The sequence below is a fragment of the Ursus maritimus genome, unplaced genomic scaffold, assembly GCF_017311325.1.
Source record: "Ursus maritimus isolate PB19 unplaced genomic scaffold, ASM1731132v1 scaffold_31, whole genome shotgun sequence".
Lineage (NCBI taxonomy): Eukaryota > Metazoa > Chordata > Mammalia > Carnivora > Ursidae > Ursus > Ursus maritimus.
This window is the reverse complement of record NW_024425675.1, coordinates 26,522,093-26,549,693: the sequence shown is the minus strand read 5'-3', so window position 1 is coordinate 26,549,693 and position 27,601 is coordinate 26,522,093. Positions and strand designations below refer to the sequence as shown.

Below are 27,601 nucleotides of genomic sequence, written 5' to 3'. Positions count from 1 at the left end.
GATTTCTGTTCTCAACCTTTGCTGTACTAACACTCATTGGGCTCAGCGTTTAAATTCCCTCGTTTACTTCTAGAGACTGTTCAAAAGCAAAAGGAAAAAGATCTCAGCCCCGGGATTCAGAGAGGTCTGTGTGTGCGTCCTGGTTCCACCACGGTCTCCCAGCACAGGGTAGGACGAGGGATCAACTTCTCTGAGCCTGGAGACTCCCTGAGTGTCCGGGAAGACCAAGGAGGCCTGCTGTGTCGAGCCGCTGTGCAGATAACGTCACAGCACGTGGAGAGGGCCCAGTGCCATTTCTCCCACCCTTCTGGGCTCAGTGATCGAACTCACCGAGACAACAATCTCCCGCGCGAGCATGACGCTGGCGTTCGTACCAAGTATCCCCAGCTTTACACCTGCACTTTTTATCCTGTGCCTCTGTACCCCACCCTGATGGCTCTGAAAGGGTTTCCATACACTCCAGAGATACTCCAAAGGTGTGTGACTCATCGCACAAGAACCAGGATTTGCAACACTTCCTGGCCTAGCCTTGCTCACCCCCCACCCCCTTACGGACACCCCTGCAGCCTCTCAGAATCACTGGTAGCTCAGAAACAACTGAGGTCTGGTGAATGGACCAATTTGGACAAAATCACAACTGAAATGACTGAAGTTTCTGAACTCCTTTGCAGACTGGAGTTAGGTACGCACGTAGGTACCTTTAGGGACATCAAAATGCTAGGGGTGAGAATCAGTCCTGCTGGGACCTAGAAATCTCACCAGCACCACCCACGGGACATCTTGGTAAATATTAACAAGCGTTAAGCCGGGTCTCTACTATTCTAAACTTATTCTTTCCTCTTTTTAAATGTCAAACACAACTTTACATATTCATGTAACAGTTTATCTGATTTGTTTATCCTTCTGATTATATGTGGGGCTGGAGACAATACTGGAGGCCGATTTTCTCTTACTCTTGACTTCATTCCATCCAGAGAAGGTAACTCAGGATGGATGCCTGTCCAAGGGAAGTAAAGAGAAGCTGAAAGACCCCCATGCTTCCACTTACACCCACGATACACACAGACCCCCTCAGAGTGCCTTTCTCAAGGCAGGACAGAGCTTGGTGAAAGTTGAGGGTTCACGGCACAGAAGCACAAGCCTACTGGGACCCTCGCTTTCCATCAGATCACAAAAGGAAAAGACTTATAGACTCCTCCTTATACCAGTGTCCCCTCTTGAGATACTGCAATTTGCAAGTGCCTGTTTACGAAAGGCATGTGGAAATTAAAAGCCCAACCTAACCGGGGAGCCTGGGTGGCTCATTCAGCTGAGCGTCAGACTCTTGATTTCGGCTCAGGTCATCATCTCAGGGTCATGAGATCGAGCCCCGTGTCAGGCTCTGCACTCAGCTTGGAGCCTGACTGAGATTCTCTCTCTCTCCCTCTCCCTTTGCCCGTCCCCCCACTCACACATGCGCTCTCTCTCAATAAACAAAAATCTTCAAAAAAAGGGGGGGGCCCACCTAACCTACAAAGGAAAAAAGGAAAAAAACGAAACTAAACAATTTTATTGTGGCCCATTACCAAGTCCTTCGTAGAAGAAACAAGTAGACTCACTTCTTAATTATTTTCTTACTAATGGAGAGTAGTATGGAAAATCTGAACAAATACAAATCCGACCTGACAATCACTTTGAAATGTTTCAGTCTTGAGAGACGTAGGAGGTGCCCCCGCCCCATATCCCAACACCAGTTACACTGCGTCCATGCTGATATTATCCTGCCTTCCCTGAAGCCGCGGCCACTGGCGGGACTCAGAATAATCAGCGGCAAACAGAAGCCATTTGGGAATGATAACTCACAGCGCAGATAATGGAAAGTTGACTCTATTCTTAAATTCTTACTGTTTAGAATTAAAAGCGAGTCGCTATCAGGCTGACTGCAGGCAGCAGCGTCTGGGCCCCTGCAATCACGCCATCGTTGGAGCCAACTCCACATATCCGGGCTTTGCGATTTTTATAGCTACGTTTTTGTTTGACCAAAGTTGCCCGCTTAATGTGTCTCTCCCAAGATTTTCTCCGAAGCTCATAAAAATGGGATGGCCCCCATCATCCTCTCTCCGCTATGGAATTCACACGCCGCGTTTCATGAACCCAGAGCACACAAGGAACAGCCGCGAACGAGCCCTCCCTCATGTCTCTACACATCAGGAAGGACTGAACTTCTCTGCCATCTAGCATCCCAGAGAGGCTCTGCTTCAAGGGTCTCCAAAGTCCTTAACGGAATGAGAACGGCTAAGGGGGCGGGGGGGGACTGCACGTGTCTGGCAGAGCCTCTGTCTTCAGGCCCAGGTGTGCAGTGAGCCCAAAACGGGCACCGGGCAGAGCCTCGAAGTCGGGACAGGATCCCAGGGGGCGAGAGCCTTCCGCCTGATACCAAAATGACCTCCTGTCTAAGACAGTCCTTCTTGAACAGGAACATTTGGGTTTAACTTGATGAGACCATCTATTTGCCAAACTGTTTGGTATCACTCTGCCGTGTGGGACAGGGAACGTCATGCCGAAGAAATCAGGTGTTGGCCCCACGCACGGGGCCTAAAGCAGAGTCTGGGAGAATCTAAGTGTCCCACCTGACGGCCAAACTTAGCCGTGAGGGTTTTTTTGTTGTTGTTGCTGTATTTAGCAGCGGAACACGAGAAAAAGGAATCAGTCACCATAGAAACCACAACATCACCATCCATCGTCACAGAACAGCTCCCATGCTTTCCTACCCCTTTGGCTGTAGCAGATGGAATGAGACAGAAAAGCTCTTCTCTCTTTGCCACACTTAATCTTCTCTCTCGGGCCTTTCACCTAGGTCTCAGATCCTCAAACACAGAAGAGGTTCCCTCCGACAGGTTAAATCTACAATCACACGGACAGGTACATAATTCAAAGCTGAAGAGAGCAAAGAAATAACAGGCTGGGGGGTCTTTGGGGCGGTAGGAGCACTGGCCGATGGCTCTTCACGGAGAAGACGTACGTGCGTGGAATGTCTGCCTTTCTCTGTCCGTTTGCTTGTGTTGAAAAATAGTAATACTAATCACGGCTACGTGCAGCATCTTCTTTGACCAATGAGTCTTCTCCCAGCGGCCCCTTTCCTTTGTTGGCTCAACACTAACCTCTGGGGAGAGCGAGTTGCAACGAAGAAATCATGACAGGCACAGCTTGGGACGGGATCAGACGGCATCTAGCTTGTGGCTTGGCCAGCAAGGAAGCCCTTTATGTACAGATTTCGAGGGCGCCCTTTAAGGCCAATCAATTATGTATACATAGTCTGGGATCCTTTTAACAGATACTTATGTCAAAGAGACAGACACCAAGAGACCTGGGGTTTCTCCAAGTACTAGACCAAGTACTCTCTTCAGATCTGCTGTGAGTCTTGACCAAGGAAAAACGCCAGTTACCGCGACCCTGGCTCCCAGTAACCTCCACATCAGTCACAGATATTGATCGAGAATTGGCAATAATGGGATGGATCGTGCCTAAAGTGTGGGCGTCCATATCCCATCAAAAAACACATCTCTCCTCAGCTTCCGATAAAAATGGAAATAATCCGAAATCATTGGCTGTCACCACCTAAACACATCTCATCTACACGGCTATGGTGCGTATTTGAGGAACGTGGATGGGATACTGGGAAAGACAGGCCGCACGGTGGAAAACCAGCCGCCCAGGAGGCAGAACGCAGTCACTCCGAGCCAGCTACTGCCCGACAGGACGGTGGGAGGACACTGCTCAAGCCCCTGGTTATCCGCACCGACCTGTTCAATGAGTAAACGATACATTACACCCAGCCCTTACGATGCATGCCTGCAAACATCGGGAGAGGCAGTAAGGGCCGGACACTCTGAAAAGAAGACAAGCCCGCACACAACCCTGGTGACTCTGATCATTGTCAGCAAGATACACACACTGACACGGCAACCTCACTAGCGATGGGATCTCACAGATGCTGAGATGTGTCCTCGATTCCAGGGCATGTCTAATATTCTCCTGGGTGCTCTCAGCTGTCTCCTCTCAGCCACACCCTGACACGGGTAGTCTGGGCTGGTCACGAAAACACCAGCTCCTCAGCCAACCCACCACAGCTCACTGCGTCATTCAGAGCCACTCGCACGGGTTCGCCCCACCGACTAACACTTGTGACCTCGGGAGTCTCCATTCTTCAGGGTAGATTTTTGTACTTACTTCTCCACTAAAGCCATTCAAGAATTTTTATTGCATGCTCACTACATGCCATGCACCGTTCACGGCCCTGGGGACAGAGCCACAGTCTGCTCTGTGGAGCTTATGCTCGAGCTAGGGGAAACAGATCCCATGCAGAAAAAGCAAATGAATACAGAATATGCATGGGGAGCTTGTAAGCAGAGACCTGCACACAGTGAGGGAAGGTGTCTGCAGGCCTCTGGGGTCACGTTCCAGGCGGACAGAGCGTGAGTGCAAAGGCCTGAGCTGGGGCAGCTCCGTGTGGGAGGGGCAGCGGTCTGCCAGAGGGTGGGGTGCCTCACGGGAGGGCCTCAGGCAGCAGATGGGCTGGGAGAGCCCGCAGGAGCACGCGGGACCCGGGACAGCAAGCCCTAAGCAGGAGAAGATACCACGGGAGAATTACAAGCAGAAAAGTGACAGGATCTGAATTTTCTTTCAAAAGAATCACTCTGACTGCAGAGAAGCAATGATTAGCAGCCAGGGATAGAGCTCTGAAATTAACGCAGCAGTCCAGGACAGAGGGATGGCAGCTTATCCTTAGGGTTATGCTGATGGACCAAGAGGAGAGTGACTGCATTTGGGACAGTCCGGGACGGTGGAGCCACCAGGGTTTGTCGATGAATGGAACAGAGGTGTGCAGAAAAGTGTAATATGCACAGCAGGCGAGAGACCGCAGTCCTTGGAGAGGGCCTGCTTGCAGGGTTAGCCCTGGGCTGCCATCGGGAAGAGGGCTTGTAAACAGCACCCTACACTGTGCAAAGCCCGCTGCACCAAGATCGTTTCTACAAACAATACAATTTAAACCTCCTTCTGGGAGTCTAGGACTTGGGCCCGTGCTAGGCAGGGGGTGCCTATGTGGCCAGCCCCCAGTAAAACCCCTGGGCCGGGCCTCCGATGAGCTCCCCTGGCAGACAACAGTTAGCATGTGTTGTCGCAATGAAGGGTCTCCCCTGGGACACTCCACAGAGGACCCCTGGAGGCTGACGTGTGAGTTTCCAGAGTGTAGACCATGCTGGCCTTCCTTCAGCTGATTTCGCTTTATAGCCTTTTGCTGTCATTTTAACCATGAGTGTGACCTCATCTTAGTCCTGTGAGTCCTGAAAGTCACCAACCCTGGGGTTGAGCTGGGGGCCTGACACGGGCACAGGAAAGAGCCAGGCATCGGGAATGACGCCACGGTTCTGGCCTCGAATCTCCGTGGCTCACGCTTACTGCCACTCCACCACCCATCTCTAAACAGCTTACTTGGCATTTCAAACACACGGAGATTTTAAACTTTCTTTTTCTAATGGAATGAAAAAAAAATATTAGAGCAAGTTCACTTCTTTAAGGGATAAAGATGGATAATGGGTTTTCGTGACATTTTAAATAACATTCTTCCCTTGCAATTACGAGGTGTGGTCAGGAATGAAGTGAGAGGGAACGTACACTTTCCCCGGGCTACACATCGGTATTCCCCTCAGGGAAAAATGCTTTATTTCAATTAACTGGCAAATTGGGGACTCTGGCTTCTTATTTGTACATCTCTTTGATGTATGTAGGAGTCGTCACTGAAATGTCCACGACTTAACACTGGCAGATGAGTGGGGTCAGAAATGTAGATTGCAGCTTATGAGAATTGTAGAGAACGAAAAGCAACCGTGATTAGAGAAGGCTTCTGAATGTCTGACACATAGAATGTTATGTTAATTAGAGCCTCACTCTGATTTTCCCATCTCCCTAGGCCCCATTTTTAAGATTTAACTGAATTCCCCCAACCTCATGCATCACATATTTAGTGCAACTGAACTGAAACAGAACAGAAATCTCTGGCCACTTTCTGCTAGTCTCATCACTTGGACACTGGGACTTGTCAACAATCAAATGATGGGTTGCAAAGGTTGCTTAACAAGTGAAGAAGGGAGCCACGAGATGCCGTGCTGATGGGGACTGTGGTCACCTCTATGAAGAACTTACCTTTCTTCAGGGGTAAATGAGTAGTAATATATGGATTGTCTTAGCAATTCTATTAGGTCCCTTAATAACGAGGCTGGCTTGCAGGAAAAAAAATTTTTTCATTATTTATTTTTCAGTATAATGCATTTTTTAATCCCTTTCCCTTTGTTTGGTACCCATTTCATTAGTTCCTTGACTTTCAAATGAATGGACCCTTTTGAAGATCGTCTGCATTTTCAAAATAAGGGAAATCAGAATTCCCACTAAAACATGGTACCCAAAAGCCATTCCACGTGTTCTCTCAAATCAAGGGCAAAGCACCAAAGGAATACTAATGACGAGCTTGTTTTTACACCATTACTGTCCGTATTCACGCAAGATGAGGAATTCTGTACATTAACACTAGCGGACTCCATTTATAGACATAGATACACAGATACCAAAGTACGTGGGAACACATCCCCAGAGTGACAAACACCGCGACATAATGAGATTCAATTCCATCGAAATACCCATTTACCTACTGTGTAAAAATAATAAAAAAAAAGAACTGCTTTGAAATACTGCTTATCTCCAGCCATTAAATGTGCACAGCTTTGAGTTCTGTCTTGCAACAGCTGAACGCTATGGCAATTTTCCATAACAACATGCATGTAGGAGGATTCATGACTGAATCCAAACATACATACCTTTTACCATAATGAAAATAATAGAAGTTTGCCTGCTGAGAAAGTGATGATCAAACAGTGATAACAGAGGGGAGAAAAAAAATGCATAAGGTCTATTTTTGTACCCTGCAGAATATCACTCACCAAAACTTCCAAAAACTGGAGAAAAAAAAAAAAAAACCTCTCGTTTCTATTAACATGAAACGACTGTTAAGACAGTCTGAACCTCATCCCATGACCCCATGCAATTTCTCTGAGCTTAATTACTCCTGCATAAGTAGGATAACTCAGTAGAGAGGACTATTATATGATTCTTAAATTACTGTACATCCAGGAAATGTGCTTGTAGTGGGTTGAAGAATGTCCTCTAAAAATTTCCATCCACCCAGAACCTGGGAATGTGACCTTATTTAGAAACAAGGTCTTTGCAGGTGCAGTCGAGTTAAACTGAGGATTACTGCATGAGCACGGGCCCACTCAAATGATGGGTGTCCCCATAAGCAGAGGGAAACTGGGACAGACGGAGAGAGGGGAGAAGGCCACACGGAGGCAGAGGCTGGAGGCAGGATGTCACAACCCAAGAGAGGCTAAGGACTGCAGGGAACCACCAGAAGCCAGGACACACTCATGGGACAGCCTCTCCCCCTGGAGGCTTGGGAGGGAGCGTGGCCCTGCCAACACCTCGATTTCCACTTCTAGCCTCCAAAACTATGACCCAGTAAACCTCCATTGTTTTGAGCCGCCCGGTTTGTGGCCATTTATTACAACAGCCTCAGGATGGTCGTTGTTCTAACGATTCCAAAATTAAATGTATAAATACCCACTCCCTGCAGAGCAGGGTTAAGAAAAGGAAACTGCCCACTTCTTTTCCACCGAATTGAAATAAGAGAGAACATTCATGGAAGTGCCCCACGAGCTTTAAGAACACATAATTTTCAACTTGACCCATTTTTATTTATGAAAGGCCCATTCCATATGTCCTGTGAAAAACAGGAAACATTCAGTATCCACTCTTACAGCAACTATTCGTTATGAACAAACCAGTGAGTGCAATGAGAACTCTCAGCAGCCCACCGAAAGAACAGTCTGAATTCTAACAGGAAAACCTGAAGGTGAGGGAATAAGGTCACTGTATTTTGAAAACTGTAAACAAATGATAAGACCCTGGAATCTGGTCAATAGCATTTTGCAGAGAGTAGCTGCTCAATAAATGTTTAATGAATTAGTAAATTATTAATTAAAAATGTATCAGGATTATTAGCATTTCTACCTCTTCTGTCTCAGTATTCACAGTTCTGAACAGTAAGTCTGTGTATCCAGTTAACCCACAACTATACTAACTCAAAATATTTTAAATCAATGAGTTAACTACACCTGTCTATTCAAGAACTTGTTCGTACGTTTGACAGGATTTCCTGAGCCCTACTGCCACCACGGAGACTGGCTGAATGGATTCAACACGGAGCAAGAAAGACACGGTCCTTGCCTTCCTGAAGCTTCGGTTAGGCAAAAAGACATGGACAGTCTACCAAGAACCACACAGACGATGAAGCCTGAGTGTGAACTGGGCAACAAGGCATCACAGAGACACCTAAGGGACAGTAGGGACAGAGGCCAGGGGCCCCAGGAAGGCTTTGTAAGAGAATGCATATTTGCAGTGGAATCCTTCAGCAAGATCTAACAGAAAGAACAAGACAGGTACTAAGGGAATGTGAAGAACAGAGGAGAGGCGGGCACCTGCCATGCAGGGGAGGCACACAGGGGAAGCAAGCATGGAGTCCCAGCGGGCTTGGCACAACCTAGAAGGACGCTGGGGGGCACAAGACACGTGAATGGGGGTGCCAGATGCAGATGGCAGATGAAAACATTAATTTAATGTATTCCTAAATTCTAACCAAAATTCCAGTAAATAATTTTTTTTTAAGACATGAACCCACTCGATAGCAACAAGAGGTATGGAAGCGAAAATTCAGATGAACAAGAAGTGACTGATTCAACACCATCAACAGAGCCAAGTCCTGAGGCTTCGGCAGCAAAGCTGAGAAGCAACCCAGGGAAACTGCAGAATCTTCGGAAGACTCAGAAACTGATAATACCACATATATGCCTAAAACTGGGAGTGAGGGGGGTGCCTGGGGGGCGCAGTCAGTTGAGCATTCGACTCTTGGTTTCGGCTCAAGTCATGATCTCAGGGCCGTGAGATGGAGCCCCAAGTCGGGCTCGGCACTCAGCAGGGAGTCTGCCTGAGATTCTCTCCGTCTCTCCCTCTACCCCTTCCCCCACTCTCCCTTTCTCTGTCTCTCTCTCTCTAAAATAAATAAGTAAAATCCTTAAAAACAACAACAACAACAACAACTGGGGGTAAATGGGAGCAGGGGAGGGAAGAAATTCCTCCCCTACTCCAAAAGACCAATCATCTACAGGTACCTGGGCCCTAGGTACTGAAACCCCAGCCCTCTTCTCCCCCACTCAACCCAACAACACCAGCGGCTGGACTTTGAGCCCCAGGCTGGAAGTTGAAAAATGCCCCTGAAAAATCAGCTAAAGAGGAAATACCACCGTACAAAGAAGTTAATGCTCCAAGGTCACCTACACTGACCAGCTCTGCCCTCCACTTTCTAACCCCCTTCTAACTCAAGAGCCACGGTCAGGGATTTTCAGACATCTCTGTAAAGTCTCCTACAAGAACGACAGGAACCAAAGCAACATGGAGGAAACAAATCATTCAGGGACAAAAGACTTTCAAAAATCAGTAATTCCAACAAGATAAACTCATGCGTCCACGTGGTAAGAAGAGGAGGCTATAAACAGCATTCAGCAAAAACACACCAAACAAGCACTCGTAAAAACACGACAGCACAAATAAGTTCAGAAAACTGCTCGTAGTGGTGCAAACCGACAAGGAAATGAAAAGTAGAACAGAAAGGGAAAAAAAAAAAAAGAAGTAAAAAGCCAGTCCAGGAATAGCACAACCACATACTCACAGATCAAGAAAGCAAAAGAGCACAGCAGTAGAAGGCATCATTTTAAAAAAGAAACATCCCCAAGTTAAAGGCATGAGCTGCAGACAGCGGAGGTGGCCAGCACTGTGGAAGAAAACAGATGTCCACCACAGCAATCCAGTGGGAAACTGCAGAACAATGGAGGAAAATACAAGAGTCCAGAGAAGGGAGGGAAAAATGGAGCGATACCTCCAAATTCTTGAGAAAAGTGACCGCAAGCCTAGAATTCTCTATCCAAACCATCCGTGAAGCCTGAAGACAGAATAAAGATATTCTCACTCACTCAAAGCGAGAAGGAGATTGTAGGCTGCCATCTTGAAGATGACTCGCCGCGGGGTATCGTCTTCATGACCTGAGGGAGAACGCCAAAGCAAGGCAGACCAAGACTGCTGACAGTATTTGGCTCATTCTGACCAAATACTAAACACATTCCCAGTCCCTGCTCTAGGCCCAGCTGCCTGGAGCCAAGGAGAACATTCCATTCACTTCACAGAAGAGGAGTGCTTGGGCCTGTTCCTGGAATAGAGTAAGCAATAAAGGCAGAAAAGATAAAGAAGATGTGGTCCATATGTACAATGGAATACTACTCAGCCATCAGAAAGGATGACTACCCACCATTTGCATCAACATGGATGGAACTGGAAAAGATGTTAAGTGAAATATGTCAAGTTAGAGAAAGACAGTTATCATATGGTTTCACTTATTTGTGGAACATAAGGAATAGCAGGGAGAACATTAGGAGAAGGAAGGGAAAAATGAAGGGAGGGATAACAGAGGAGGAGATGAACCATGAGGGACTATGCTGGGAAACAAACTGAGGGTTTCAGAGGGGAGGGGGGTAGGATTGGGCTAGTCCAGTGAAGGGTATTAAGGAGGACACATATTGCATGGAGCACTGGGTGTTATACACAAACAATGAATCATGGAACACTACATCAAAAACTAATGAAGTACTGTATGGTGACCAACATAACATTAAAAAAAAAGCAGAAAATATAAACCAAGTGGTTCCTGTCCATATTTCTCAGGAAGTCCAGTACCTGGAGTTCATGTTACAGCTCTGGCAGACGGCTCAACTATGATAAAGCCCAGTTCTCTTAAGCTCCTGAATTTGCTGACTCCCCTCTCTTACAAACTGAGGAAAAGCAAAGCCAGCTTATTACCCAAACATGGTCCAGCTATTTCCCCCTCCAAAGAGCAGGAAAAGGCCTCTTCTTTTATTTTTTTTAAGTAATCTCTACACCCAATGTGGGGCTCGAACCCACAACCCCGAGATCAAGAGTTGCACGCTCCACTGACTGAGTCGGCCAGGAGCCCCAGGAAAAGGCCTCTTCTGAAACAAGGAGGCTTATACCTGCTTCCTACTTTGTCAAAAGCAAGTACATGACATTTAGGAAGACATACACGGGCAGTAACACTACAAAGAGAAGCAGGGAAATGATCCCCACAAAAGTGAGGGTGCCGGTCCCCTGGCAAAGGCAGAAGAGTGCATCGGGGAAGGACATGCAGAGGGCTCCTGGGGGCGACCCCCGCCCCCGGGTCTAGACCAGAGAGGGGTATTCGTGATTTCGTCTGTTACTCTTTGAGCTCCTCACAGATCTAGAATATACTCCAAAAGAAAATCTCTTTTTTCAAGGGTGAGGGGCATGATCCAGTGTATACTCTTAAAATACCATGAAGGCCACCATGAAGACAGCAGACACCAACTGTCGGGGTCCACGGGGGGACACGCAGGGGCCGAAGAGCCAGGTAGGCTATGGAAAAGTCAAAGCTGTTTTTCTTGGGGCGCCTGGGTGGCACAGCGGTTAAGCGTTTGCCTTCGGCTCAGGGCGTGATCCCAGCGTTACGGGATCGAGCCCCACGTCAGGCTCCTCCACTATGAGCCTGCTTCTTCCTCTCCCACTCCCCCTGCTTGTGTTCCCTCTCTCGCTGGCTGTCTCTATCTCTGTCTAATAAATAAATAAAATCTTTAAAAAAAAAAAAGCTGTTTTTCTTTATTATTTTTATCTTTTGCAGGGGAGGATGTTATCAGGAAAGCAAGAAAGGAAGGAAAGAAGGAAGCGAGGGAGGGAGGGGAGGTGAGGAAAGAACTATGTGATCAGTTAGCAAAAAAAACAAAAAAAAAAGCCCAAGACACCGTTTTGTTGCCAGCCATCACCACCCCTCGTAGCCCGAGTCCATCGATGCTGTTCCCAGTACAGAGGCATCGAAACACTGGAAGAGTCACCTACTCAATGACTTTAGAACATAGTTCTAGTTTCAAAAGCCATCTTTTTAAGTCCAATTTTACAAACAAGGACAGCGCAGATCGAGAAGGTTCACAATTGGCCGTAGAGGGTTTCGATTCTGAGTGGGGCCTTCGAGGTAACCGAAATTCAGGGAGCCTACGCCTGCGCCCAGGCCCCAAACTCTTGCTGCCCGTGGCACCTAACACCATTGGCATTTCGGTCTCCATGGCGGGCGTGTGTGGCAGAAATGGGCCCTTCGGGCCTGGAAAGCCACTTTCCACCAGCCAACTGAGACCATGTTTGAATGGCCCGAGGACACGGGGTCCAGGGAAGACGAGGACATTTCAGGACTCCCTCTGGCCGCACAGATCGCCCCTGCCCACAGCTTCCCGTTCATCTACGTAGAAGCGTCAGGCATCGTTTTAAAGTGTTAGGAACCTGGTGACCCATCTCACCTGTGTGTCTCCCTCCCCGATCTGTTAGCAACCCCCGGGCCTACTGCCCGTCAGATACTCACACCAATTTCTTGGGCCATCCAGGAAACCGAACCATCAAGAGGAGCATCATTTTCTACTATTTCTACCAAACAAAGACCAAAAATAGACCCGCTATGTGTTCCGTTCCTTTCGTAAGGGGTGAGGGAGTGCCCCTGAGCTGTTATGATTCTATGACAATACGCCATGGAGAAGAACGGGAAAGCCACGGAAGTGCCATCAGGGTCCGGTACGACGAGGAGCTTGCGTAGAGGACGAAACAGAGCAAAAGCACAGATGCCATTTTAAACATTTCACGTGGAAACTGGCCGAGCGGGCAGCTCTCCCGACAGCGGGCAGTGATTGGCTGTGAGAGGCTTTCCACTTGAGAACGGTGACCGTGGAGAAGAGTAAACAAGTCGCTAGGAGCCGACAACTTACCTTAAATACTTCCATTGGAAGAGGAAACTGTGCGGCATCAGTAAGGGATTTTTCCAGAGCACATTTCCACTCAGACGCCATCTTCAAAGGATAGATTTCTGTATCAACAGCAAACCACACAAGCGTTTAAGGACTAAAATGTTCTGTGGGGTGGTTCTCCCTTGAATTTTATCTTCCGAGTTTCTCAGAGTCGCTCGGCACACTCAGCGACCGTGAGAATTCACACCCTGCCCCATAAAAGGCCACCTGCTAACGGGATTTTCTGAGGGTAAAGAGCAACTTGAGATCTGAGATCAGAAACGAAGAATAAACTTCACAGGGCCCTTCAGGGAACATTTGCATGCATTCTGCGGGCATCCCGTAAGTAATTTATTGGCATAAATCACATTAGCACCACTTCAGTCGTCCGCTGCCCCAAATTCCATACATCACCTGGGAAGTAATATCCACTGATGAACAACTTATTATCAGATAAATTTCTAAACTAGAAACGACTCTTGTCTGGCATTTTTGGTCGTTACAGCATATTTTTTCATTAAATCTCTAAGCTCCCATACGCTAAAAATAGCCCATGTAAGCCAGAAAATTATTAAAAGGTAAATTAAAATTTACCAACCAAGTTTAATATTTACACTTGAAATGTTGCTAACACCCCGCATGTTGCCCATATTCCCCGCCTCCCCAGGCGGTGGGGTGGGGGTGGGGGGCTGGGCAGAGGGATTTACGAACGGAGGTGACTCTGGCTGAATGCAAAACGGAAAGAAAAAATTTGTTGAGCACTGTTTTCCCCGACTGCTGAGACTGCAGGGGGATTTTATGATCTGATCTCAATGGATTTAAGACCTTATCAAAATAGGATTTGCAGAAGCACTCACTTGAAGGAGATATGTTTATACCTTCCCTATATCAACCCAGGCTACTCCAGACAGACAGTTAGGACGTGAATATGAATTCAAGCACAGTTAAAAGGCAACATTAAACCTTTGGGGCTATATTTTTAATTTCTTGCATGTCTGCTTTTTAGCACGCAGCCGTATATTTCGATGCCCACAGCTTCTGAACTCACCTTGAGCCTGAAGCTCTTGTGTTTCGAACAGTTTATTGAGTCTTTTCAGACTCCCATAATTACGATAGGAGAGAGAAGCAGCCGGAAGGAGTCTGGTTATCAAGGCACAGCCCCCTGTCACTCATGGTTGGTTACACAAAGTCCCATAAAGGGCTATTAATGACAAGAGAGGCTCTACTGTGGATATTGTCTATAATCTTTTTTAGACTTTTATTTATACTCTCCTGACTCGGGGGAGTTCTTTTTTTTTCCCAATTTGGCATTTCTATATCAGAACAAGAATAGAATGTGATTCCTCTTAGTAGCTTCTGACATATTTGGGGGAACACAGTGAGGCCCCAGTTAACACCCGTGCAGAAAGTGGATGAATGGTCCCTCCAATATCCACAGGTAAACGGGGTGCCGAGGGAGAAATCGCTCATCACAGGGGTCCCACCAAGGAGGAAGAGAGACCAGCTCACAGCCCTCTGAATTTTCCCATGAGGATGGGAAGATGGTTCAGCTCAGGGGCACAGTATCAAAATCTCAGTGGAGGGGAGGCAACTCAGAGGACTCTGGGAGGCAAAGCCCTGAGGACACCAAGGGCAGCAGGTCACGAGGGGCTCACGACGGAAACAACACACAAGAGCCTAGAGTTCCCGAGCATGCGAGAACAAGTTCACTTTCCCAGGGACCTGGAAGCTGGTCAACAGGGAGTTCAGCCTTGGCATGGTAGTAAAAGGAGAACCAAGTCATGAGAAAGGATGGTGATTGCCAAAGACAAGACAGGAAGGGTGGGGAAAAGGCAGAAGGTGCACCATGCTGGCACCTGATCTCCCACAATCTGGGGGCAGGGGAGCCCCCGAGACAGAGAGGAGGTAAGAGAAGGGTGGTTCAAGAAAACTATGCAAGAGCAGAGCAAAAGCCCAGCTGGCTGGAGTTCGACCCAGACTCCCAGAACGGAGCCAGGTGACCTACAGACCCCTGTGGGGACGCTCGCTGCCCTTCCTGACACCTGTGTGCACACACACCTGGCAGGGCACCCCTGGGCTCACTGCGTCATCCCAGAAAGCCGAGCCCCCAGTCCTCCTGATGCTGTCTCTCTCTCTCTCTCAGCAAACCAGAAGCCTAGCGCCTACGGGCTGAATGTTGCTGTCCGCTGCAACGTTGTACGTTGAAATCCTAACCCCCAAAGTGATGCTTAGGAGGTGGGGCCTTTGGGAGGTCATGAGGGGGGAGCCCCCATGAGTGGGATTAGTGCCCTTTACAAAGGAGACCACAGAGAGCCCCCTTATCCCTCCCACCATGTGAAGACACTGCAAGAAGGCGACCCTCGGTGACCCAGGAAGCAGGCTGGGGCCTCAGTCGACATCAAATCTGTGGGTGGCTGCATGTCAGATTTCCAGCCTCCACAACTGTGTGAGAAATAAATGCTGCCGGTGATGAGCCGCCAGGTCTGTGCTGTTTATTTTCTGTAGCAGCCTGAAGAGACCAAGAAACCCAGGTTCCACAGGACCTGGGTCTCTGTCCTACAATTTTAAGATCCTTTGTCTTCTTTCTGAGGCTATAAAGCCCTAATACGGACTGTAACCCCATGGCGAAAGTGGAAAGGTGAAAATCAAATGTGGTTTTTTCAGGATGCTCAACTGCCTGCAAAAGCCAAACACCTAATGGTTTCAATAAGCAGAGCACAACATTCCATGTGTGTGTTTCATTAGACAGGTGCTTGGTTACACCGGCAAGTTTATGGACAATAAATAGCACCATTAAAAGAACATAAACCATTTTCTTAAAATGATTGTGTTGCAGGTAATTTAATAGAGTGTATCATGTCTATTTCTGTTGGTGGGGAAGTAATAAGCAATTAAAACCGGGCCTGATCCATCTTTAACTAGAAGCCTATGTGAAAATGAGGCGATCCCCTTCCGAGCGAGCATTTGGCCTGCTCTTGCAAAGGCAAGAGCTGCAGAAAGCAGGAGAGGGGTGAGAGACCACCAGCTCGCGGCCTCTGACTAAATGAAGGCCTAGAGGGGAGATCCCCTTCTTCACGCACCCTGCAACCACCACTGCTTCCATCTCTTGCCAGTGAGCAAAGACTGGTCCGTGGTTGTTAACAGATGTTGGGAAGTCTACAAACTGAATGTTCATGTCTCCCCACAAGGGATATGTTGAAGCTCTAACCCCCAACGGGACAGTATCTGGGGATGGGGCCTTCAGGGGGTAATCAAGGTTAGATGAGATCATAAGGGTGGGGTCCCCATGATGGGATTAGTGCCCTTATTAAAAGAGACCCCGGAGCTCTCTCTCTCTCTCCATGTGCACATAAAGAAGAGGCCATCCACAAATCAGAAAGTAGGCTCCCCCCAGCACTCAACCCTGCCGACACCCTCACCTGCGTCTTCCATCCCCCAGAACTGCGAGAAAACCATCTGTGTCTACGGTGCTTTCTAAGCATCCAGAAATATGAAAGCAGGTGGGGTCTCTAAAAAACTCCTGACCTCAACGACCTACTTAAATTTCTTAGAAAACCAAATATAACCATAAAACTCTGTTTACAGATTGAATACCCAGAAAACGGCAATCCCCTGCGGGACCTTGTAACACTCAGCAGCACAGCAAATGTACTGTTCACCCCCATTTCACAGAGGAGGAAAGTGGAGGGACTGCCCACGGCTCTGTAGCGAGGAACAGAAGTGCAAGGAGAAGCTAACTCAGACCCTGGCTCCAAGTCTATGTTTTCTTGCTCTGCCAGCTTCCTCCAGCTGGAGGCACACATGAGCTCCTCCAGAGGAACAAACATGATCATGAAACCCACAAGACCGTATTCCTGTGCACAGAGTAGGTCCTGCAGCCATGCTGGGAGCCTCTCTGCTTGATCTGACCCTGTCTTCAAAAGCTCCCTCCCACATCAGGGGCAAAGAGGGCAGCAAGCCCTCACCATTCTGGGGGTGTCTTCACTCCAGGGCCTCCCCCTCCAGATTGGCTTCCAAAGCCCCATCGATTATTTGGCTCCTGGAAGGTGGACTTGGCTGGTTCCTGCCCTCCCTGTAGACATACCCAACTTTCTATTCAGTCAATTCATTCAATGAACATTCACTGTGCACCTGCTACATGCCAGGCACAGTGTCAGGCACTGGGGAGAGAGCAGAGATACAGACCCAGATGTTCAGTACGAGTGGCTATGAAAATCCTCTCAGGTGTGGACAAAGTGAGAGGGGTGGGCCACGCCACATCGAGAAGAACAGCACCCTGAAGATGGGGCATGCTTAGCAGCCCGGTGGATCACGGGGGAGGCCAATGTGCCGGAAAATCCCTAAACGACTGCAGTTGGCCTTCTGTTCAACACTGAGGGAAAGGGGCTCCTCCACACCAGCCTGGCTGTTAAAGCTGACTTAATTTATGGGAAAAAAATCACCCTTTCTATTCCCCGTTTCTTTTTTAGACCTCCCAATGTCAGTGTAACGCAGGAGAAGGAGACTTGGGCTGGGAGTTTGGACACCAGCGTCCTAGCTGCAACCCTGCTTCACTAGTGTGACCTTGAACCACCAGGTCGTTTAACTGCGAGGCTTCAGACTCACGACTGCAAGACGCAGGGGCTGGAACAATGCCTGAAATAATGCCAGTTACAAGTCCGACCTGACGACTGCATTCTACCTGTACAAGGCAAAATGCCTGGAACAGAGCCCTTCTGCATGGTTCTCGCACCACGCTGTTTTTCCTGCCTTCACTCCAGCTCCCTCAACAAAAACAAAAAACAAACAAACAAATAAAAAGCCAAAAAACAAAAAACAAAAACCAGAGTCTTCACTCTAGAGAACACACTGCTGGTGACCAGAGGGGAGGTGGGTGGAGGGATGGGGGAAACGCGATGGGGGTGAGGGAGTGCACCTGCCGTGGTGAGCACCGGGTGAGGTACAAAAGTGCTGACTCGGTGTATTGTATGCTTACATAACACTGTATATCACCTAACCAGAACTTAAATAAAAACTTCAAAAAATAATAAAACACACGGGTAATAATCACGGCCCCACATGCTGTTCTGCTAAACGAGGCAAGAGAATCCAGTTTTTATCTTGCAACTATTGTATCTAGAGAAGTAAAGGCCACACTTGGAGTGTCCTTTTGCCTTTTATTTTTCTCCTCCCATGCAAAACGTCTCTCGCCAACAATTTAAATGTTGGGAAAATGACTTCTTAACAATGAATGCCTTCTCCAAGTTCTTTAAGGACACCCACGAATTCTTCCGTGAAATGGACAACTCATGTCCAGAAAATTACTAGGACAAGTAAACACAATTTATTCTTATCTTATAAAGACATTAAATTATCTACAAAAGAGAGAGAGCTCTCCTATGCAAATATTTCCCAAGTTTCTATGGTGACACTTTCCATTCTTGCTTTTGAGTATGAGTCCCATGACTTCACAGCAAAGGAACACTGAACAGAACCTAAGAAGCCACTAATAATCCTTTGCTTTGCTACAAATGTTCACACTGGCAAATATAGGGATCTCCTAAAATTTATAAAGCAATTAGATACTAAGCTAAGATTTATACACCCAGCTTCCCACACAAAGTAAATTTCTCCTGCGAGGTTATGAATCCCAAGGCAAATGTGAGCTTAGATCTTTTCTCAACACTGACAGGCCCTTTGTTTGTCATCATAGTCCAAAATTACTCAGGGTATAAATGGATTTCCTGGCTGCTTCTCAAAATGTTGACAACAATACTACTAATAAAATACCATGTTACGTGTCTATATGCCTGTCAAACTCAACACAAATGCAAATACATGACATACAGAACCAAGAACCTTTTTTTTCAGTTAAAGCCGTTGAGTGACAGAAAGGAAAAATGTTAAGTGCCCAGTTTCATGTACTCCAGACCAGCACTGGCAACTAATAGGGGAGAAAAAAGTCTCTGGCAATTTTAACAAAGGACTTAGTGCTTCACTTCCAATACACCTGGTGAAACTGATGAGAATGAAAAACAGCAATCTCTGGAAGAAATTAATATCTCTACCTTGGCATCTTTAATTCCATAAGGATCCAACGTTTTTTGTTCTGAGGATACCCATCAAAAGGTTGGTAAGGCCAGTATGGGCAGCAGGGGGAATGGGAAGAAAGGAGCAAGGGGCCTAAGAATTTGAACTACAGTATATCCCCCCTCTCCAAATTAGATGACCTGGGACACTTAGCTTAACCTCAGTCTCAAATTTCCTCTGCTGGAAAAGGAAATATTCACACCAAACATGTAGCGCTTTTTTGTAATCAAAACAAACAACACAGCAGATGTAAAATCACCTGGCACGTGGTCAACATTCAAGAATGGTTAGTTTGTGAACAGTGAGACTTTTGCCCAGTGAGGTATGTCAGAAAGCATAATGCACTCTTCTATCCAACGAAGGCTTGGAAAGTCATGTGACAGGGCGTTTGAAGCGAATTAAAATCCATGACGTGCCAGGAAATGTGTTATTTCCAGGCCAGGACAGATTATATAACGATAAGCATTTGGTTGGACAGTCGGCTGGAGGAATGGTTGGAGGATGGGTGGGGATGGGTGGGAGGCTGGGAGATTGGAGGAATGGGTGAGTAAATGGATAGGTGGGTAAGCGCGTGGATGGACAGATGGAGGGAGGGATATGGATGAATGGAGATGGATGGATAAATGAATGGATAGGTGCATGAATGGAGGATTATGGGCAGACAGCGTGTCTTCCAAGACTGTCAAAATTTCTAAGGAAAAAGGGAGACTATGACCAAGTTCCAGTGCATTGTATCTTTCATTTGTGAATCAGTGCTTCCAAAGGAACGAGATCAGCTTCACCACAGCCTCCACCACTTTCTCCTTTTAGAACACTACTAACTGAGGTCTTGAGTTCTATTTCCCATAGAAGAGTATTCTCAGGTTAAAATGTTTAAGATTCACATACACATGTGTAAAAGATACCACCAGGAGCTAACAAACTCTCAAGAGACACATCCAGGAAAATATTACATCTTTTTCCAAAATACTTTGCAGCAGCAAAAGCTTTGGCCCTTACCTGAAGGTGGGTCCATTCTGTATTTATTCTCTTGACACCAACCAACTGGTCGAAGTCTGTAATCCAAGTAAAACAACCACTGGTCATAGGATTCAGTGTCCTCCAATCCCACATAGCGAAGGCGTAATCTTCCTCCAACATTTTCAATCACACTAACTATCCAGTACTGAAAAGGGCTCTGAGAATCCTGAAGTTCTATTAAGCAATCAACTGTAATGAGGTCTATAGGGCCTTTCCCTCGCAGAGGCTGTTTAAACAGAAGCAAAACTCCTTATTTTAAACTTTATTTTAAGGTTCTCATGGAAACAGATGACAGCAGAAGATAATATTTTTTCACACCATCATCCAAGCTACTGGCAAACAGTCTGGTGTTTCCCTCCACCCCCATCCTCTTCCCGCTCCTTCCACACACACGTTCATTCCACCCAGCCCTCTGTCCAACAACAAGAATCACAAGTAAACAGAACATAACAGTTTGTGCTCAGTTCTCACCAAACAAATCACCCTTCCCAGATAAAACTGCATTTGTCAGAAATAAGCATGCTTTTAAGAAGAGTTCCACCAAATTGGCCTCCCGCTAGAAAATATGTGGTAGCTAAATGTATATTTTCCCATAGACTATGGGGCTATCAACTTACCCCATGACTCAATAGACATTCATCTTACAATGGCTACCACGCTAATGGTTAAGACTCCCTCATAGTTCATGTGAGCAAAGCATGACTATGTGCCAATGACATGTCTAATTCACATTAAGGATCAGCGACATTAGACATTTATGTGAAGTTATTTCTACACTTGATCCGATCGTTGGTTTAGAGAATGTATATATATACACATATATACATATAATTACTGCCCCATATAAGGAACCTTCTCAGCATATGTTAGTACGTGAAAAGGGTGTTTGTTCAGTCAGCCTTGTAGGCAATTATGTTTTCAAAAAAAAGAAGAATGAACAGAGTAAGACAATTTGTCCTTCCGAAAGGGTGAAGAATCATTATTTTGATTTGTTAACCAAACACATTAGGAGCCATTAAGATAAGCAAAATCTTCACAGAACAAAACCAGATAACTGTGTATTAGACAGCAGTGCTCCAAAAGTCCATGTCATTTATGAGAGGAGGGAAATCCATAGTTAACGTTAAGAGAATAATGATATCATCAAAATCCACATCGTATTCCTGTTATTTACTATGTTTCCCCATTTTTGAGGGGCCATTCCTCAAACAGATTTGGTAACTCAGTAATTATTTATGACAGTACAGTGCTCCATGCTCCTTCTGTTCTAATATATATAGTAAATATTAAAACGCTTTATCATAAAATTATTGTCAAATGAACCATCGAGACTGCAGATTAAACTGGTTTTTCTTCGGTACCTTACACATACTTTAAACACACTGAAATATGATTAGCCAATTCTCCTCTTGTTTTCATAAGGGAGGCTAATTCAATTATTACTCAACACGTGTGCGTTGTTAGCGTGAGGTTACACATCCAGAACGGAACAGTCGATGGAACCGTTTATCAGCATGCTCCAAGACTGTAACAGAGTACGCATCTGCTTCGTGGCCATCTCTACAGAACAGGTCTTCTCCTGGATTTTATTTATATTCACAAATATAGGACAGAGCCTTACACGCACAGGATAGTGGAAAGATACCCTAACATAGTATTATTAAAAAATGTGTTCACACACAATTTTCCACGTATTGATTGTATCACAGGTGAAGATGTTTCCGTGCCATGAGAATCATTAACCTAAACAATTCAGGAAAAAACAGGAAGTTAGGCTGTCTGGACAGAGATATCCACATGGACACGTATACCCGCCGAAGGATATAGGCAAAGGTGTTCATGTAACCGTGAGGCTTCGGACACAGAATAGTGAATAACAACAATACATACACCTTCCAGGAGGCTGGCAGGTGCCGTCCGGGAACCAGTCAAATCACGAATGAGGAATTCTGTCCAGTCTGTGTACTTCTCTTTGATTGCTGGCAAGACAAAAGAAGAAAAAGAAAAAACACACACTTCAGCACAGCAGGGGGGTATCAGGTTAAGTTTAAAATCACACCACTTCTCTGTACACATGTGTTATTTCGATTGTTTTCTTCATTTTAAGCACCACGCTGGAGAGCTAACACGGCGACAAGAAACCCGTCCGCCACGGGTGACTTCACGCCTACCGCGTGCCCTTATTTTGCTGGGCATCAGAGAGATTAAAGAATAGGGGGCCCTGAAGTTTAATGAAAATCTACTCAGAAACTTCTGTGAGCGAAAAGAAGATATCGTAAAGCACAGAATTCGGGGGGGGGGAGTTTCCAAGGAGGAAGAGATCAGTGACGGACAGAAGTCAGAGGACAGCCTCCAGGTGGAAAAAGAACAGTGGGCTCTACATTACACGGAAGGATTTTGCAGGTAGAGAAGAGGAGAAGGGACTTTCTGACTGAGAGACACAGCAGAGGAGACTGGCCCAGGGAGGGAGGAAGGGGACGAAGGCAGCACAGTCACCGGCCGACTCCGGCCCAGTCTGAGCGCAGGACCCTGGGAAACAACGCCGAGCGTCAGCCCACAAAGCAGCCACATTGAATCAACAGGAAATCTCTGCATAAAACGGATCTGAAAATAGCACAGAGGCTTGAGTGGAAATAAAAGAGGCTAATGGCAGAGAAACCCAGGTGAGAAGCTGCTACAGCTCTCCGAGAACAACAGGGATGGGGCCCCAAACAGTGGGGACCACACCGCGAGCAAGGCAGGAATGTATCCGAGACATCTTTGAAGAAAGAAATTTCAGACTTGGAAGCCAACAATCTCCAAGTGCTTAGAAACCGACACTAGAGAAACAGGTAACTTCCTGGCACATCCCCAAATTACGGATCTCCAAAGGCTTCACCAGGTGACGTCCATGCCCAGGAGAGACCCTGAGCCTTCCCGGGGCATCACAGGCTTCACGGAGCCAGCAACACACGAGCAGCATGGCCCAGATTCCCGTCCACCCACCCACTCTGCAGATCACGTGGAGAGCCAGCAGGCCGGTGAGCAGTGCCTAGAACACATCCAATACTTTGCCTTTGTGAAAGGTTACAGACGCAACTGGTTGGCACATTGCTTGGGTTCTGCAAAGGCAGGATGCAACAATTTCTCCCTCAAACCTCAAGGAACAGAGTTATCACAGAAGGCAACGAGGCCACAGTGGTGTAGAGGGAAAAGCAAAGTGATGGCATGAGAGAGATCTGGGCTCCATCGCGGGTTCTGCCATCGCTGGCTATAACCTTGAGTAATTTACCCAATTTATCTTATACTCTTTCCTCATCAGCACAACTGTGCTAACAACATTTTTGCTTATGAGCTGCTAGGAGGATTAAAGAAAATACATACCACGCAATTAATAAGCAGCTCTTGTTTCATTGTAAGTGTATATTAAATTATTACACACTCTCACCAACTATTTATTGTTCATTCCCACAAATTTCAGACTGAAACAGCGAACGTGCATTGGCATGATTGCCAACAGAAGGGCAAACAGTAGCAACACCAGCTAGTCCCATCACCAACCTGCATCTCGGTCAATAGCCCTCCCTCGCCCGTTAAGGATCATAAGACCAAGAGCAAAATCAAAGTGGAAGAATTCAGACAACACGAAGGGGATCCAGACAAGGCTGCAAAGTCCAGCTTTCTGCCGTATGATGCAATAATCACGGTCCTGCTTATTAACAAGCAGCAACTCACCCATTCATCAGTTTCTTTTTTTTTATAATAATCTGTTATTATGTTATGTTAGTCACCATACAGTATATCCTTAGTTTTTGATGTAGTGTTCCATGATTCATTACTTGCGTATAACACCCAGTGCACCATGCAATACGTGCCCTCCTTAATACCCATCACCAGCCTATCCCATTCCCCCACCCTCTCGCCTCTGAAGCCCTCAGTTTGTTTCACAGAGTCCATAGTCTTTCATGCTTCATTCCCCCTTCTGTTTACCCCCCTTCATTCTTCCCTTCCTTCTCCTACCGATCTTCCTACTTCTTATGTTCCATAAATGAGTGAAACCATATGATAATTCTTTCTCTGCTTGACTTATTTCACTTAGCATTATCTTCTCAAGTCCCGTCCATTTGCTGCAAATGTTGTGTAATCGTTCTTTCTGATAGCTGAGTAATATTCCATTGTATATATGGACCACATCTTCTTAATCCAGTCATCTGTTGAAGGACATCTAGGCTCCTTCATTTAGCTATTGTGGACAATGCTGCTATGAATATTGGGGTGCATATGGCCCTTCTCTTCACTACATTTGTATCTTTAGGGTAAATACCCAGTAGTGCAATGGCTGGATCACAGGGTAGCTCAATTTTTAACTTTTTAAGGGACCTCCACACTGTTTTCCAAAGTGGCTGTACCAACTTGCAGAACTTCTCAAACTCAATACACGGGAAACAAATAATCAAATCAACAAATGGGCAGAAGATATGAACAGACACTTTTCCAATGAAGACATACAAATGGCTAACAGACATATGAAAAAATGTTCAAAATCATTAGCCATCAGGGAAATTCACAAATAGTTCATCAGTTTCTACCACCAGACCTTTTGCTCAGATAAAATACCCTCTTTCCTTATTTTCAACAGACACACTCATAAGCTAATGCATATATTTGGGGCAGAACTGTTACTGTGTCCTTTTCTGTCATTAGAAAGTGTAGCTGCCATTTTTCAATGCTCTACCCATTTCTAAATTAACCCCCTGCTGTGTACTAAACGATTTCTGTGCCCCCCCCAAATTCATACTGAATCCTAATGCTCAGTGTGACTGTATCAGGAGGTGGGACCCTGGGGAGGTAATTAGGTTTAGAGGAGGTCGCGAGGGTGGAGCCCTCCTGATGGGATTAGTGCCCTCATAAATGAGACCCCGGAGAGCTTCCTCCACCCTCCCACCATGTGAAATTCCAACAGAAGAAACCAACTCTGACCCAGGAAGTGGAATCTGGTGGTGCCTTATCTTGAACTCCCAGCCTCCAGAGCTCTGAGAAACAAACTTCTGTTGTTTATAAGGCCTGCAGAGTGTGGTATTTTTGTTACAGCAGGTGAACAGACGGAGACAGCCCTCCTGCATGCCCACAGTTACTGAGAAGACCAAAAGGCAATGGCACACAAAACAAATGAATTAAAATCTGTATTCACCTTATACTTTACAAGCATAACTTTAACTTACTCTGCATCTTGCGATCATCCTAACAGTGCTCTGAGGGTGATGCTTCTAACTAACTTTTCCCAAAGTCATAGAAAATACAAGGGTCACCCCCAGCTTCAAACTCAAGTATGCAGCCGCCAATCCTACTAGGAGTCTTTCCACAGGAATCTATGAGTCTCAAAGATTTCGCATACAGATAAATCAGTAATTTAAACTGTAGGCGTGATACAGACAATATGAAAATGACTGTTTAACCAAAAATTTCAAGATGAGGACAATATACAAGTATACCCAGTAAATATGCATTCCCTAGTTCTTTACCAAAAAATGACCATCAGGACAGTTGAGTGAAAAATGGTCCTATACTCGACAGACTTTATGTCCATATCCACTACAGGAAGAAAGTCCAATTGTTCACTTAAGGGTTGGTTCTAAGATCCACATAATCAAAGTGAACATTTAAATTAAAAATTTTTAAATAAACCATCACCCTATGAGGACATCGTACGATGCTGAAATTGAAGTGGGTTGAGTTACAGTAAGAGAACACTAGAGATGCTTCTGAAATTTATACCTTGTGAGCCCTCCAGTTCAGAGGCCCTATAACTATCCATTAATGTCTCCGTGCCAGGCTCTGAAGCATCTTTGATGTGCCACAGAGTGTCTGGCCAAATTACTCTCCCTGAAAAAATGTATCTTAGCTGTAAAGATACACCAATAGCTTTTGATTAAGAAGTAGAAAGGAAACAGTCCTCAGGAATACTGGTGTGTTTTTTTTTTTAAAAATTTCATTTATTTATTCGATAGAGACAGAGCACAAGCAGGGGGAGTGGCAGGCAGAGGGAGAAGCAGACTCCCCACTGAGCAAGAAACCCGATGCAGGACTCGATCCCAGGACCCCGGGATAATCATGACCTGAACCGAAGGCAGATGTTTAACCAGCGGAGCCACCCAGGCATCCCAAATACTGTGACTTTTAAAGAAAAAACTGTTTCAGTCAACATTTAGTTCTCCAAACTCTAAATGTTCAAATGTAAAATCTATTACAAAAAATACCGCTATATATATATATATATATGCCTAAGAAGTCTACAATTCTCAGTCAACACGCTTATTTTAAGTAATGTTGAATTCAGCTAAATTTTAGTACAATAAAAATTGCCTAGAAAGTCCTCAGAATTCATTGCAATAGAAGGTGATCTCTACTTTCCTGGGTGTCCACATAAGTTTCTAACTAGAAATTTTAAGACTATGGGGCACCTGGGTGGCTCAGTCGTTAAGCGTCTGCCTTCAGCTCAGGGCGTGATCCCGGAGTCCTGGGATCAAGCCCCACATCAGGCTCCTCTGCTGGAAGCCTGCTTCTTCCTCTCCCACTCCCCCTGCTGTGTTCCCTCTCTCCTTGGCTATCTCTCTGTCAAATAAATAAATACAATATTTTTTTAAAAAAAGAAAAAGAAAGAAATTCTAAGACTAATAATTTTCATTTACTACAGAACATCTCTCCTCAAAGACTCAAAATCAACTATCATGGATGTAAGAACCATCTTTCTCAAATAGGATAACCAATGCCTTGCCCTGTGGTCTTTTCCATCAGATGATTCACGCGTTGAATTTTGGAAGACCTGCAACATACCACACACCCAACGACACTGAATGTGAACTCTACAGCAAGAAAGAAATGATTAAGATGAAAACAGAGCAGATGGATAAAAGTTTGTCCATAACATTGTAATCATTTCCACATGTTTTTAGCTTACACAGAGACAATCCTAGGAGTTCATAAGAAGATTATTTTTTTAAAGATTTTATTTATTTGTCAGAGAGGCAGACAGAGATAGAGAGAGCACAAGCAGGGGGAGCAGCAGGCAGAGGCGGAGGGAGAAGCAGGCTCCCTGCTGAGCAAGGAGCCTAATGTGGGGCTCGATCCCAGGACCCTGGGATCATAACCTGAGCCAAAGGCAGATGCTTAACCGACTGAGCCACCCAGGCGTCCCTCACAAGAAGATTATTTATGCATAAGAAGAATAAAATCAGGGGGAGCCTGGGTGGTACAGCGGTTAAGCATCTGCCTTCAGCTCAGGGCGTGATCCCGGCGTTATGGGATCGAGCCCCACATCAGGCTCCTCTGCTATGAGCCTGCTTCTTCCTCTCCCACTCCCCCTGCTTGTGTTCCCTCTCTCGCTGGCTGTCTCTATCTCTGTCGAATAAATAAATAAAATCTTTAAAAAAAAAAAAGAAGAAGAAAATCAGGATCTTTGTACAACCTTCTCATGAACATGTTTTCAAGATTCTATTCAGGTTTAATATTATATAGACTTAGCATAGATAATATATATACTT

The 27,601-nt window shown here is 45.9% G+C and overlaps 1 protein-coding gene across 1 annotated transcript in view; it reads right to left on the bottom strand.

Moving 5' to 3' along the window:
* SFMBT2 (Scm like with four mbt domains 2) overlaps positions 1-27,601 on the bottom strand; it is a 219,042-nt gene that overhangs the window by 90,343 nt on the left and 101,098 nt on the right. Inside the window, exons 5-7 of the mRNA XM_008705414.2 lie at positions 21,972-22,060; positions 20,061-20,307; positions 12,975-13,072 (exon numbers count right to left, since the gene is read on the bottom strand). Coding sequence (XP_008703636.1) covers positions 12,975-13,072; positions 20,061-20,307; positions 21,972-22,060 — 434 coding nt within the window. The remainder of the gene's footprint in view (positions 1-12,974; positions 13,073-20,060; positions 20,308-21,971; positions 22,061-27,601) is intronic.